The 14,631-nt window shown below is 39.4% G+C and overlaps 1 protein-coding gene across 1 annotated transcript in view; it reads left to right on the top strand.

The window, feature by feature from the left end:
* The window catches only part of AGTPBP1 (ATP/GTP binding carboxypeptidase 1), a 198,792-nt gene that overhangs the window by 132,308 nt on the left and 51,853 nt on the right, over positions 1–14,631 (top strand). The window contains 1 exon segment of the mRNA XM_045373027.2: positions 11,453–11,540. Coding sequence (XP_045228962.2) covers positions 11,453–11,540 — 88 coding nt within the window.

The raw sequence follows: 14,631 nt of genomic DNA, 5'->3' as shown, positions 1-14,631 counted from the left end.
TGGATGTTACTCTGGCAATTTAATATTTTGATTATCTATATTTGAGGCAAAAAATGGACAATTTTAAGCACACTTGTTTCATGTATATGAAGGTTTATCCTTTGGCTAATGAATAAATCTTGTTCAGATATAGGCTTTGTATTACTGTATCAGGTTGAATAGACTGGTTTATTTAGTCTGAGTTTGTTTCATTTGATTGATTCTTGCTGGGGCAACTTACTTTGTCCAAATGGTTTCTGTTACAGTCAGAATATCCAAATATAGCTAACTTCACTGTGACCAAAATTTCATATGATCGCTTTAAATGTGATATAAGAATACATTGTTTTAAATGTAATATAAGAATAATTGTTTTTTATAACATTAGAACACATGAGACAAATCTAAAGTGCCCTTTGACTTCAACTTGAACCTTTCACTTCTTTATATAGTTAACTTTTAAAAATTGATACATAATATTTGCACATATCTATGGGGTATGTGTGATATTTTGTTACATGTATAGAATGTGTAACAATCAAGTCGGGGTATTTAGGATATCCATCACCTTGATAATTTATCATTTCTCTATGTTAGGAATATTTTAAGTCCTCTCATACAATATATTGTTTCTGATCGTCACCGGCTCTGCTATCGAACATTACAACTTAATTCTTTTCTTGAACTATATGCTTGCACTCATTAACCAACCTGTCTTCATCCCCCCATCCCTGCCCCACACCCTTCTCAGTTTTTGTATCTATTATTTTACTTTCTACTTCCATGAGATCAACTTTTTTACCTCCCACACATGAGTGAGAACGTGAAGATTTGTCTTTCTATGCCTGGCTTATTTCACTTGACATAATGACTTCCAGTTCCATCCATGTTGCTGCAAAGGACATGATTTCATTTTTTATGGCCACGTAGTATTTCATTGTGTATATATATCATTTTCTATATTCATTCATCCATTGATGGATGCTGAGGTTGATTCATGTCTTTGCTATTGTGAATAGTGCTACAGTAAACATGGGCTGGGTGTAGGTATCCCTTCAGTATACTGATTTCCTTTACTTTGGATAAATACCCAGTAGTGGGATTGCTGGACCTTATGTTATTTTATTTTTAGCTTTTTGAGGAATTTCTGTACTGTTTTACATAGTGACTACACTAATTTATGTTCCCAACAGTGTGGAAGAGTTCTCTTTTCTCCACATCCTCACTAGCATCTGTTACTTTTTTTCCCTCTTTTTAATAATAGCCATTTTAACTGGGGTAAGATGGTATCTCATTGTAGTTTGATTTGCATTTCCCTGATGATTGGTGATGTAGAACATTTTTTTCATATGCCTGTTGGCCATTTGTATATCTTCTTTTGAGAAAAGTCTATGTCCTTTGCGTACTTTTTAATGAGATTGTTATGATTTTTTTTTTTTTACTATTGAGTTTTTTGAGTTCCTTGTATATTTTGGATACTAATCCCTTGTCGGATAAATAGTTTGTAAATATTTTCTCCCATTTGACAGGTTGTTTCTTTACCCTGTTAATCGATTGTTTCCTTTGATGGGAGAGTTTGGTCAAGTTACATTCATTGTTATTGATAGGTAAGGACTTACTCCTGCCATTTTGTTGTTTCCTAATTGTTTTGTAGTCCTCTCTTCTTTCCCTCTTTCTTTCCTATCTTCCCTTTTGTGAAGGTGATTTTCTCAGGTGATATTTTTAAATTTCTGTTTTGATTTTTTGTATATCGTAGGTTTTTTGAGATTACTGTGAGGCTTGCAGATAACATCTTGTAACTCATTATTTTAAACTGATGACAACTTAACATGGATTGCAAAAACGAACAAATTAACAAACAAAAATGAAACTAATAAAGGCTCTATACCTTTAACTTCTTCCCCCTCACTTTTTGACGTTTTGTTGTTTCTATTTATATCTTATTATTCTATGTCTTGAAAAGTTGTATTATTATTTTTGATAGGTTCATCTTTTTGTATTTCTACTCAACATATGAGTAGTTTACTCACCACAATTACAGTATTATATTATTCTGTGTAGTTATTATTACCATTGAATTTTGTATTTTCTGATGATTGCTTATTGCTCATTAATGTCCTTTTCTTTCAGAATGAAGAACTCACTTTAGCATCTCCTGTAGGACAGGTCTGATGTTGATGAATTCCCTCAGCTTTTATTTGTCTGCGGAAGTCTTTATTTCTCCTTCATGTTTGAACGACATTTTCAATGGATGTGCTTACCATTCTAGGATCAAAGCTTTTTTTCCTTCAGTGCTTTAAATGTGGCATGCCACTTTCTCCTGACCTGTAAGGTTTATACTGAGAAGTCTGCTACCAGATATATTGGAGTTCCTTTGCATGTTATTTGTTTCTTTTGTCTTGCTGCTTTTAGGATCCTTTTTTTAATCCTTGACCTTTAGTAGTTTGATTATTAAATGGCTGGAAGTAGTCTCGGAGTTAAATCTGCGTGGTGTTCTATAGCCTTCTTGTACTTGAATGTTGATATCTTTCTCTAGGTTTGGAAAGTTCTCTGGTATTATCCCTTTGAATAAACCTTTTTTTTTTTTTTTTAAGACGGAGTCTTGCTCTGTGGCCTAGGCTGGAGTGCAGTGGCCGGATCTCAGCTCACTGCAAGCTGCGCCTCCTGGGTTTACGCCATTCTCCTGCCTCAGCCTCCCGAGTAGCTGGGACTACAGGCGCCCGCCATCTCACCTGGCTAGTTTTTTGTATTTTTTTAGTAGAGATGGGGTTTCACCAGGTTAGCCAGGATGGTCTTGATCTCCTGACCTCGTGATCCACCCGTCTCGGCCTCCCAAAGTGCTGGGATTACAGGCTTGAGTCACTGAGCCCAGCCTGAATAAACTTTTTACCTTATCTCTTTCTCTACCTCCTCTTTAAGGCCAATAACTCTTAAATTTGTCCTTTTGAGGAAACTGAAGTATGCCTAGATATTTTAGGCATACTTCATTTTATTCTTTTTTTTTTCTTTTGTCTTCTCTGTGTATTTGCAAATAGCCTGTCTTCAGGTTCACTAATTCTTTCTTCTACTTGATCAGTTCTGCTGCTGGGAGACTATAATGTATAATGCATTCTTCAGTATGTCAGTTGAATTTTTCAGTTCCATAATTTCTGCTTGATTTTAAAAAATTATTTCAATCTCTTGGTTAAATGCATCTCATGGGATTCTGAATTCCTTCTCTGTGTTATCTTCAATTTCACTGAGCTTCCTCAAAACATCTATTTTGAATTCTCTGTCTGAAAGATCACATATCTCTGTTTCTCCAGGATTGGTCCCTGGTGCCTTAGTTCATTTGGTGAGGTCATGTTTTCCTGGATGGTCCTGATGCTTGCAGATGTTCGTTGGTGTTTGGGCATTGAAAAGCTAGGTATTTATTGTAGTCTTCAGAGCCTGGGCTTATTTGTACCCATCTTTCTTGGGAAGGGTTTCCAAATATTCAAAGGGAATTGCATGTTGTGGTCTAAATCTTTGGTCACTGCAGCCATATCTGCACTAGGGGGATCCAAGCCTGGTAACACTGTGACCCTTGCAGACTTGTAGAGATACCACCTTTGTGGCCTTCAGTGAGGTACAAGAGAATTTCTTGGATTATCAGGCAGAGGCTCTTGTTCTCTTCACTTACTTTCTCCCAAACACACAGTCTGTCTCTTTGTGCTGAGCTGCCTGGAGCTGGACGAGAGATGATACCAGCAACCCTGTGGCCGCCACCACTGGTACTATACTAGGTCAGATGCAAAGCCAGCATAGCACTGGGTTCTGCCCAAGGCCCGCGGCAACCACTGCCTAGCTACTGCTGATGTGTTCACTCAAGGCCCAAGGGCTTTATAGCCAGACTTGTGTCCTACCCTTCAGGGCAATGAACTTCCCCCAGCCCAGGGCAGGTTCCAGAATGCTATACAGGAGTCGGGGCCTAGAGTTGGGAATGTTAGGAATCTACTTGGTGTTCTATTCTACTGCAGCTAAGCTGGCATCCAAACTGCAAGACAAAGTTCTTCCCACTCTTCTGTCTCTTTTCTTCATGTAGAAGTCTTTTCCCATATCCGTCACCATCCCAGGCCTGCGTTGACCACTGCCTGGCTCCTGCTGACGTTCCCTCAAAGCACAAGGTCTCTTCAGTCAGTTTGTGGTGAATGCTGTCAGGCCTGGGTCTCTCCCTTCAGGGTAGCAAGCTCCTCTGTGGCCCAGGACAGGTCCAGAAATGCTGTCCAGAAGCCAAGACCTGAAATCGTGGACCCGAGGAGCCTTCTTGGAACTGTTGTCAAGCTGGTGACCAAGCTGCAAGACAAAGTCCCCTTTACTGTTCTCTCTCCTTTCCTTGAGCAAAAGTAGTACCTCCCTGTGGCCACCCCCTGAAGCCAGCATGGCTCTGGGTCTCACCCAAGTCTTGCAGTGAGAACTGCCTGGGTACCACTGATGTTTATTCAAGGCCCAAGGGCTCTTTAGCCAGCAGATAATGAATCCTGCCAGGACTGGCCTCTTCCTTTCAAGGCAGTGGGTTCCCTTCTGGCCCAGGGTGTGTTTAGAAATGTCAGCTGGGGCCTAGGGCCTGTCATGGTGGCCTCAGGACTCTGCCTGGTACCCAGTTTTACTGTGACTGAGTTGGTATCCAAGTTATAAGACAAAGACCTTTTTGTTCTCCTCTCTCTGCTCTCAAGTGGAAAGGAGCCTCTCCTGGAACTAGGAGCTGTGCTTCCTGGGGTTGGGGGAAGGGTGGTATGAGTACTCCCTTGGCTGCTCTGGTTGGTGTCCCACTGGGCCGCATGCATCCCACATTCACTGGCTCAGAGCCCAGCACAGCACCAGGACTTGTCCAGAATTTCAACCCTTGTGACCTAGACTGCCTTTCAAATTTATTTAGGACGCCAGAGTGCCTTAGCCTGCGGTGGTGAGGCTAACCAGAACTCAGGTTCTGACAGCTGGGATGGGCATTTCCCATCTGGCTAGGTCAGTCTGAATACTCCCTTCGTGGACACTGGCTGAGTTCTGCCTGGTGTTGCTTTCTGCTGTGACATAGGCAGCACTGAGTTCCAATGCAAAGTCCCACAGTCACTGCATGTTCTCTCCCTGAAGCACACAGATTCTCTGCTGCGTGTGGCCACTGCTGCTGGACTGTGGGGGTGGTGTGAGCAATTCCAGATTGTCTTTCCTGCCCTCTTCAGTGCACTTCCTTGGTATGATCGCTCACCTGATTTTTGGTTCTTAAAAAGGTGCTTTCTTGCATGGATAGTTGTTCAATTCGGTGTTCCTATTGTGGGGCATGGAGTTGGGGGCGGTAATCACTGGAGGCTTCTATTTGGCCACCTTGTTCTGCCTCTCAGCTATTTATTTTGTTAAATAGGTTTACTTTCTCTCACATCTTCTCTTTGCTTCCTGGAACACCAAAAAATTGAATATGTGTTTGCTTTATGGTGTGCCATATGTCATGCAGGCTTTGTTCATTCTTCTTTATGCCTTTTTTCTTTATTTGTGTCTGACTGGGTTATTTGAAAACACCTGTCTTTAAGTTCTGAAATTCTGTCCTCTGCTTTAGTCTATTGTCAAAGATCTCTAATATATATTTTTTCTGTCATTCAGTGAATATTCTTCAGTTCCTGTGTTTGTTTGGCTTTAAAAAAAAATGATACCTATTTTGTTAAACTTCTCACTTACCTTCTGAATTGTTTTTCTGATTTCTTTGTATTATTTATCTGTGTTCTCTTGTATCTCACTGAGCTTCTTTGATGTCATTATTTTGAATTATTTTTCCAGCATTTCATGTATTTCTGTCTCATTGGAATCTGTTGCTGGAGAATTATTGGTTGCTTTGGAGGTGTCATATTTTCTTGTTTTTTTGTTTTTTTTTTTTTTTTCGTGTTTCTTGTGTCCTTATGTTATTATTGGCACGTCTGGTATAACAGTCGCATCTTCCAATTTTTTAAATTTACTTTCATGGGGAGGACTTTTTTCTGAAGGCCTGTCTATGATATTGGCTGGGTAGGGCACTGTGGCTTTGATTCTGGGTGGATGCAGTAATGTACATCCTGTATGATGTCTTTGGTTGTAAACAGTGTCAGTGGTTTCTGTAATTGCTTCAGTGGCTTAGGGGGTGGTGGTTGATGGCAGCTGCGGTGAAATTTTGCTGGGAATGAGGGTGCCAGGTCGGCCATTCCTTGAGCACCAGGCGTGGCAACAGCAGGCCAGATTCCTGTCCTTAGGACCCACCATGACTGGTGTTAGTGGGTCTAAGTGGGCCAGTTCTTGGGCCCCCATGCAGCCTTCTCAGATGCTGGCAGTGCAGCTTTGGGCCAGATAGGTGGGTGGGTCCTTTGGCTCCTGAGCAGAAGGCATAGCATGAGCAATGGCAGGACCATTGGTGGGACACCCTCTGCTTCCTAAGCGGTGTGTGCTAGTGTCGGTGGTGGCTGTGACAGGCTGGGTGGTCCAGTCCCCAGACCCGCAGGTGGTGTGTGAGGGTGTGCCAGCTGCAGAGGTAGTGGCAGGCGAGGTGGCCCATCCTCAGACCCCTGGGAGGAATGCTCAGGTGCCAGCAATGGGTGACATGGCTGAGCGATCCCTAGGCTCCCAGGTATGCTCTGGTGTTGGGGATGGTGGGGAAGCCAGGCCAGGCAGGCCTGTCCTCAAACCCCTCACGTGATTTATAGGGGCTCTGGCTGTAACGAGGATGGCTGGGGTGATCCCTAGACTCCCCTTAGAGTGTTTAAGTGGGGGCAGCAGCAGAGCTGGTGGGTTGGGGAAGGCTGCCCTCAGGGAGCTTGCAAATGTACCCCAGCCCTGCTGCTAGGGATTGCTAAGCTGCTATCAGTGGCAGTTTGGGGAGTGTATGCCTCAGCCCCAGGCGACAGCTGGGGACCCGGGAGCCTGTTTGCAGGGCGTGTGTTAATGTAGGGTGACCACACTGCCAAGGGCAATGGAGTTGCTGCCAGGGGCTTGTGCTTTGGCCCCAGTGGCAGTGGTCAGCAGTGGTGGTGGCTGCGGGTAGAGGAGCCTGTCCTCTGGGCACCTGCAAATGCATGACAGCTTGCTGCTGGGAGGTGGGGTCTCTGCCAGTGACTTTTGCTTAGGTTTCAGTGGCAGCAGCCTGTGGCATTGGTGGCTGTGGGTTGGGGAGGCAGGGGGCAGGATGCAGTTGAGTGGGGGTTGGGTTCTCAAAACTGTGCCAGTACTGCTGCTGCTTAGGTCACACCCCATGTGAACTCACTCTCTGGAGCAATGCCTTCGTGCAGTCTCAAGGCAGCTCCCTGTGTTAGTCTCAGGACCTGTGAGGATGGAGGGGCTGCCCCCTGGCTAGGACTGGAGGAGTCTGTAGTATGGATGTGGACCACTGAGAATCTCACTTACCCTTTTCCTGTACTGGGAAGCCTCCCTGGCTCCCGGCCAAGTAGCCTGCCCGCCTTCCCTCTCCTACCTTGTGTTAGGTGTTCTGGTTAGTTTTCGGTTGAGTTTCAGTGTTCTGTCTTAGATGATCTATTTCAAGTGTGATTATCTACTCACTGTTTTGCTGCTGCTTGGTGGAGGAGGTAAGTGCCGGATGCCTCTAGTCAGCCATCTTGAAGCCCCTCCTCTGTCTCCTGTGGTCACTATTGAAACTATTATAATGAGTTTTGTGTTACGGTGAGTTTTATGTGGGTGGAAGGAGTCAAAACTTCAGATTGAAGTGCACTGCTCGCTGCGTCCCAGGAAGGGATCAGGAAGGCAGACTTATTTTATATGTACCAGTGACACTTCTGAGTTTCAAGTATAAAGAGAAAATTTTAACATGCTTCCACTTTAAAAGAATAGGTTACTTAAAAGGAAATAATGATAATAATAATACCAGCAGCTAACATTCATTGATTATTTGCCACATGCCAGACCTTGTTCCAAGTGCTAACACATGTGATCCACACAACAAACAACCCAGTGAGGTTGTCACCCTCATTTTACAGAAAAGAAAATGGGGGCATAGAGTGGTTAATAGTCTGGCCAGGATCATGCGTCTGGTATGTGGTGAAGCTGGAATTCAAACCCAGGAAGTTTGGTTGTGGATTGCATGCTCTTAATCACTGTATTTTTCTGCATATTTAAAAAATTAAACTAGTGTTGGACTGCTCGTCTGTGGCACTGGAAGCCAGTGGACATCCAAATGTCTTTTGAAGAATCTGTAAATTGTTTGTCACTGCCAGCAAACTGCATGTCAGTGTTTATAAGAATTGAGAAAATATACAGAGTGAAGATCTGTCTCAAAAACAGTAATTCAGAGATATGCTATCTGATCTCTCTCTGAACAACATGAGTAAAAGGTCTCAAGGTAGAAGTATTGGAACTTATAAAATGCATTAACCAAAAATATTCTAAGGGGGGTAATATAGGAGAAGTGAAAATTAACTTGTCTCAGTGGGATGGCTTAGTTATTTAATATAGTGTTAGAAAAATATCAATCATGACTATGAAGGTGGAAAAGTAGAACTGAAAAGCGTGATAGAAAGCTTCCAGATTAAGGAAGAAAAGAAAATGTGGAGCAATGTAACCAAACCAATAAAAATAAAATGGTAAGAAAAAAAAAGCATTTGTTGATATCAGAAGTAGAAAATAAGATGTAGGGAATACAGTGAAATGTATATCCATCATCATCAACTATGAATAAACTGTGAAGTACCCTCAAAAGGTCAGATATTAAAAGTAACACAGTTTAGTGTGGTCTCTCTTTCTCTATTTCTCTCTCCCTCTATCCCTCTGTTCTTCTGTCTCTCTCCCTCTCTCCTCTGCTCCCCACCGTGTGTGTGTGTGTGTGTGTGTGTGTGTGTGTGTGTGTATTCAGTGACAAGGTTGAAAATGAATGGGCAAAGATAAAATAGGCAAATGAAATTAAAATAAAGCAAAAGTGGTTAATATTCGTGTCAGTCAGCCGGGTGCAGTGGCTCACACCTGTAATCTCAGGACTCTGGGAGGCTGAGGCAGGCAGATCACCTGAGGTCAGGAGTTTGAGACCAGCCATGGCAACGCGGTGAAACCCCGTCTCCACCCAAAAATACAAAAATTAGCTGGGCACGGTGGCATGCGGAAGGCTGAGGCAGGAGAATCACTTGAACCCGGGAGGTGGAAGTTGCAGTGAGCCGAGATTGCACCATTGCACTCCAGCCTGGGCAACAGAGCGAGACTCCATCTTGGAAAATAAATAAATAATAATGTCAGACTAAAATGTCAAGGTCAAAAATACTGATTTGCATAAAGGCAGATAATTTGTATTTGCAAGTTGCAGTCCTTGAAGATGCTGTAAACCTTTACACAGCACGACAACCCTAGCCACATGGCACCTACATAAGCAGGACAAAAAGTTCCAGGAAATACAGCTTGATTAGAAAACATTTATGAGAATTTAAAGTACTTCTTTCAGAATTTGACATATCAAGAAGACAAAAATAAGTAAGGCTATAGAGAATTTGAATAATATAATCAACAAGTTTGATTTTTTGATTCACTAGGATCCCATTTGAAACCCGAGACGGAGGTGAGAGATACAAGAAAAAGTGGTACTAATCTGGGAGTCCAGTGAAAAGAAGTAACAGGATGAAATCCGAGATTTCCTAGAAGGCAACTCATCCAAATTAGAATTAAAAGTTAGTTGTATCCTGGAAATACACTTTAAAAAAAGTGGACTGAATTCTAAGAAATGATACAACGTGATAAAAAAACCAAAAACTTAGGGACATCAGGGGAGAGAGAGAGAGAGAAAGAGAGAGAGCGTGAGAAATACCAAAAGCGATTAGCAAAAAGGGAGATTCTTAAGAGGCTATAGCTGTTGAAAGGAAATTTTAAAAAGTATGTTTATTAATAAGTCACCATATTGACATGGAATTCCAGCTGAATTATATTTATCCTTTAAAAAATAGATGGTGCTTTTATTATTTATTCTTCGGAAGTTTTAAAAGTTAGTTTTCTGAAGCTCGTATAACCTTTACCATACTTGGTAAAAGTAAATTGAAATAAGAAAGATCATCTTAAGAATTTAGATGGAAAAATTCTAAATATTAGTTAACTTAGTCACATAGTGTTAAAAGAGTAGCATTTTCTTAGAACGCAAAGATAGTTCAACAATAGGAAGCCTACCAACATAATTTATTGAATCAACAGTTTAAAGGAGAAAAGCCATTTGATTCTATTATTAGATGTTGAAAAGGCATTTGGTAAAGTAATTAAAACTCTGAAGTATAATAAAAATTATAGTGAAACTACTCAAGTTATGGGACTAATAATAGCATTTACCATCTAAAAGTGGTTGTGAGGATTTAACTACTTAATACAGGTAAAAACCATTAGAGCAGTGTCTCACATACAGAAATTATTCATTGTTAGCTATTTTTATTACTTAAACATGACAAAGTTGATTTGCAAAAAAGGGGCAAATATTTCATGGAATGGAAAACATTTTGGTTCAAGTCATGAAAAAGAATTGTTTGTTCTTACCGCTATATTCAGCATAATTTTTTTGAGGTTTAATTTATCTAAATGTAGTAAGAGTAGAAAATGAAATAAATGATACAAATACTAGAAGAGGAGATAAAATATTTTAATTATATTACTAGAAAATTCATGAGACAACTAAAAACCTGTTAAAATTAGTTTATTTGATAACGTGAATATTAAGATAAATATAAAAAATAAATGAATAGTGCTTCATTGTGGGAATAACGAATCAGAAATGGAAAGGGAAAAAAGAATCCTATAAAAATACTCACAGGTAAGTTTTATAAAATTATTCTGTACCAGGAAAAGAAAATGACTCTATCCTTAAGTTAGAATTTAAGACATGTCAAACCAGATCTCAATAAAAGTTGTCAGCCTTTCTATAATTAACATGAATTTAATTCAGTTCAATCTAGAAACCTAGTATATCATTTAGAAATTAGGTAAGATGATTTTAAAGTTCATGTGGAAAACATATTTGTAAGAATACCCAAGAAAATATACTTTATATTTTTGAGTCCCTCTTCCTTTTCTGTCCTACGAACACATACCTCATGGAGAAGAGTGGGGAAGAAAGCAAACATGCCATTTTGGTGGCGTTTTCCCATTAATTTCAGTGTAGGTGGAAATCCACGGAGAGTTAGAGGGGTGATTGTACATTATGTCTTTACGTACGTTTTGACTGTTTCAATTTTTATAAGGAATATGTTATCTTTAATTGATTTCATGTAGAAAATTTAATAGAAAAGAGTTTAATGACTTTTCACTCTAAAGTTGCAATCCTGTATTATTAAACTAAAAAATAAAAGCATATAATTGATTGACTTGGGATGTTTAAGAAATGCATCAGATTTTTAAAATACATACTAAAACACTGAAATGTAATTTATTTCTGCTTTCCTGAATGTTTGGTGCTTTCTACAAAGTCAAGATTAATTTTTAATTCAAAAATTCTGAAAATAATTTTCTGTCTTTTTTCTGTCTTTCAAAGGTATGCAACCACTCATGTATTCGGTTCAGGAAGCATTAAATGCCAGACCATGGTGGATTCGTATGGGGACTGACATTTGTTACTATAAGTAAGGATTTTAAGAATATTAATAGAACGTCAGCTTACAGAAGGCAGTATTAAGTACATCCTGTTTCAGTGTAAAAGGAAACAGTAGAGTTATTATTGCATACTTTGAATTGTGGTGCTATGCTTTAGTAATTCTAAAAAATCCTTTTGAACTTGAGATCCACTTACAGAGTGTATATAGTAGAAATAAAATGTGTTGTATAGGCAGATAAACTTAGGTCCAGGCCATGTCTCCACCGCTTAGAGAGTTATGTGTCCTCAGCTTTTCCAGCTTTAAAACTCTGGAAACTTTATTGAATAAAACTGAAATTAGGAATTACGAGTAGTAATTTGCAGTGGCTTTTTGTTGTTCCTATGATATCAAGTATAACTCTTAGTTTTTCCCTTTTTATATTAACACACAATATTTACTTCATTGTAATTTCCAAAATGTTAACTGGAGATGTGTTCCAAATACAGTACATCAGCTTACACTGTTCATCTTTGACTGTAAATATGTGATCTACTTATAGCAAGTTAGAAATAAGTGCTAGAGGCTGAGTATGGTGGCTCACGCCTGTAATCTCAGCACTTTGGGAGGCAGAGGTGGGCAGATCACCTGAGGTCAGGAGTTCAAGACCAGCCTGGCCAACATGGTGAAACCCCGTCTTTACCAAAAATACAAAAATTAACCGGGCATTGTAGTGTGTGCTTGTAATCCCAGCTACTCGGGAGGCTGAGGGAAGAGAATCGCTTGAACCTGGGAGGTGGAGGTTGCAGTGAGCCGAGATCGCACCACTGCACTCCAGCCTGGGTGACAGAGCGAGACTCCATCTCAAAAAAAAAAAAAAATAAATAAAATAAAATAAATAAAATATAAAATAAAAATAAAATAAAATACAAAGAATTAAGTGCTAGAAATCATTTCCTACTTCTGTGGAACAGTTTGGTTATTCTTCAGCTCCACCTCTAAGTACTCGAGGATTCTCATGTATCTTGCTTCTCATTTTTACTCTGTGTCTGCAAATGTTTCCAGGTAATGTTCATTGCTGGTTCCACTTGGCACCCCTGTTTCTGCTCTTACTAAGTTCAATCCTGACATTTCTGTATGGGGAATTTTGACTTTTTAGATTGTGCTTAACTGGCACTAATGCCCCTCTTTTTTAGTTTTATCAATTAGAAGAAGGCTTCTAAAATTAAACTGTTTTGACATGGCTTTGGGAAAAACTTGGTCTTAAGTACTCTTATTTTCTGCGAAAGAAAATCTTCCTTGGGATTCATCTCAGTAAGATTTCTTCCTTACTCTTATTACCAAAATGAATAGCGAATAAATGAGAAACAGAAGTAAAGGTAATATGTAATTCATCTGCACCATAATACATCTTGTACTTCTTTTAATGGTAGACTAACATAAAAATAGTCTTTGATCACTTGTCTGTTTCTCATAAAGTTGAGTGAAGCTACCTGAGCAGTGCTTGGCTAGATTTTAGCAGAATTATTTAGACTATTAAAGAATGAAACAATGTTTTTCAAAATGCATTCTTTATTTCACGCTTCTTTATGTTGTCACATTAGAAATTGTTAATCAAGGAATGCTTTTTCACATTGCAAAATGAATGATCGTAGCAGGACAAGTTGTTCTATTCTATGTAAGGGGTGATGGCAAGGATTTTTATATTTTTAGTTTAGGTTCTGTCTTTTCTTTTGGCTACTACTTCCTGATCTGTAAGTGGAGTTCAATTCAACAAACATTTATTAACCACTTTCTGTGTAAGACTCTATTCTAGTTGTTTTCCTGAAGCCTGAGATAGGTTTATTTATTTTAATTTTAATTTTTTTTTTTTGAAACACAGTCTTGCCCTATCGCCCAGGCTGGAAAGCAGTGGTGCGATCCGGCTCACTGCAGCCTCAAGAGCATATCATCATTCCCAGGCTCAAGTGATCCTCCCACCTCAGCTTCCCCAGTAGCTGGGACTACAGTTGTGAACCGGCTAATTTTGTCTTTTTTGTAGAGACTGGGTTTTCACCATGTTGCGTTCCATCTGCTTCAGCCTCCCAAAGTGCTGGGATTACAGGCATGAACAAAAGTGCCCAGCCTGAAATTTAGATGATAAGGATTAAAATCTGTTTTTGCATTGTGCCGTAACTTTTCATGTCAGCTAAGTCCATTTAGATGATAAGGATTAAAATCTGTTTTTGCATTGTGCCATAACTTTTCATGTCAGCTAAGTCCTGTGATGCTTGTTTGTCTTATCTATAAAATGGAATAAAACTGCTTTTCACCATTACATGAGATAATATATGTTTCACTGGTTTATAAGCTAGAAACTGCCATATAGCTATAATGTGGTAGTATAAATACCTCTCCAATTAAATGTTAAACTTTTGAGGGAAAAGAGTTGGCAAGGACTAGTTTTTGAACTTGTTTTGCATTTTTGTTAATCCTTAGCACTCTGTCATTGGGTATCTATTCAAGATACTGTGCATAAGTTAATGAAGACTATATCAATTTGAAAATACTTTGAACATTTATGTGCATGAAAAAATAACCTATAGACCCTGGTTTTTCTTCATTTCATGACTTAAATGATACAAGATGATTCAGAATTTTAGAAATTAAGTTGTTAGAGCATCTTTAAGTCAGCATATGTCAGCAGTATTTAGAGTCTGGAAAGTAATGTATAGTTTTAAAAACTTTATTATGGAAATCTTCAAACATTTACAAAAACAGAGAATAAGATAATGAGGCCCCTTTTATTCATCACCCATTTTCAACAATTATCAACACATGGTGAAGCTTGATCAACTTCAGGTTTGATTTTTGGCAATAACTTCTGACCTCAGGTGATCTGCCCACCTCAGCCTCCCAAAGTGCTGGGATTACAGGCGTGAGCCACTGCACCCGACCTCTAGCACTTACTTCTAACTTGCTATACGTAGATCACATATTTACAGTCAAAGATGAACGGTGTAAGCTGATGTTCTGTATTTGGAACACATCTCCAGTTGACATTTTGGAAATTAAAACTTTTACTCATACTTCCACAATGAATTTTTAAGGCCATTTTCAGATACTGTATTTTATCCATATATACTTACATAAGTATTTCTAA

This window comes from Macaca fascicularis, chromosome 15 (genome assembly GCF_037993035.2).
Source record: "Macaca fascicularis isolate 582-1 chromosome 15, T2T-MFA8v1.1".
Lineage (NCBI taxonomy): Eukaryota > Metazoa > Chordata > Mammalia > Primates > Cercopithecidae > Macaca > Macaca fascicularis.
The sequence above is the reverse complement of the archived record's forward strand: the minus strand, read 5'-3'. Positions and strand labels throughout refer to the sequence as shown.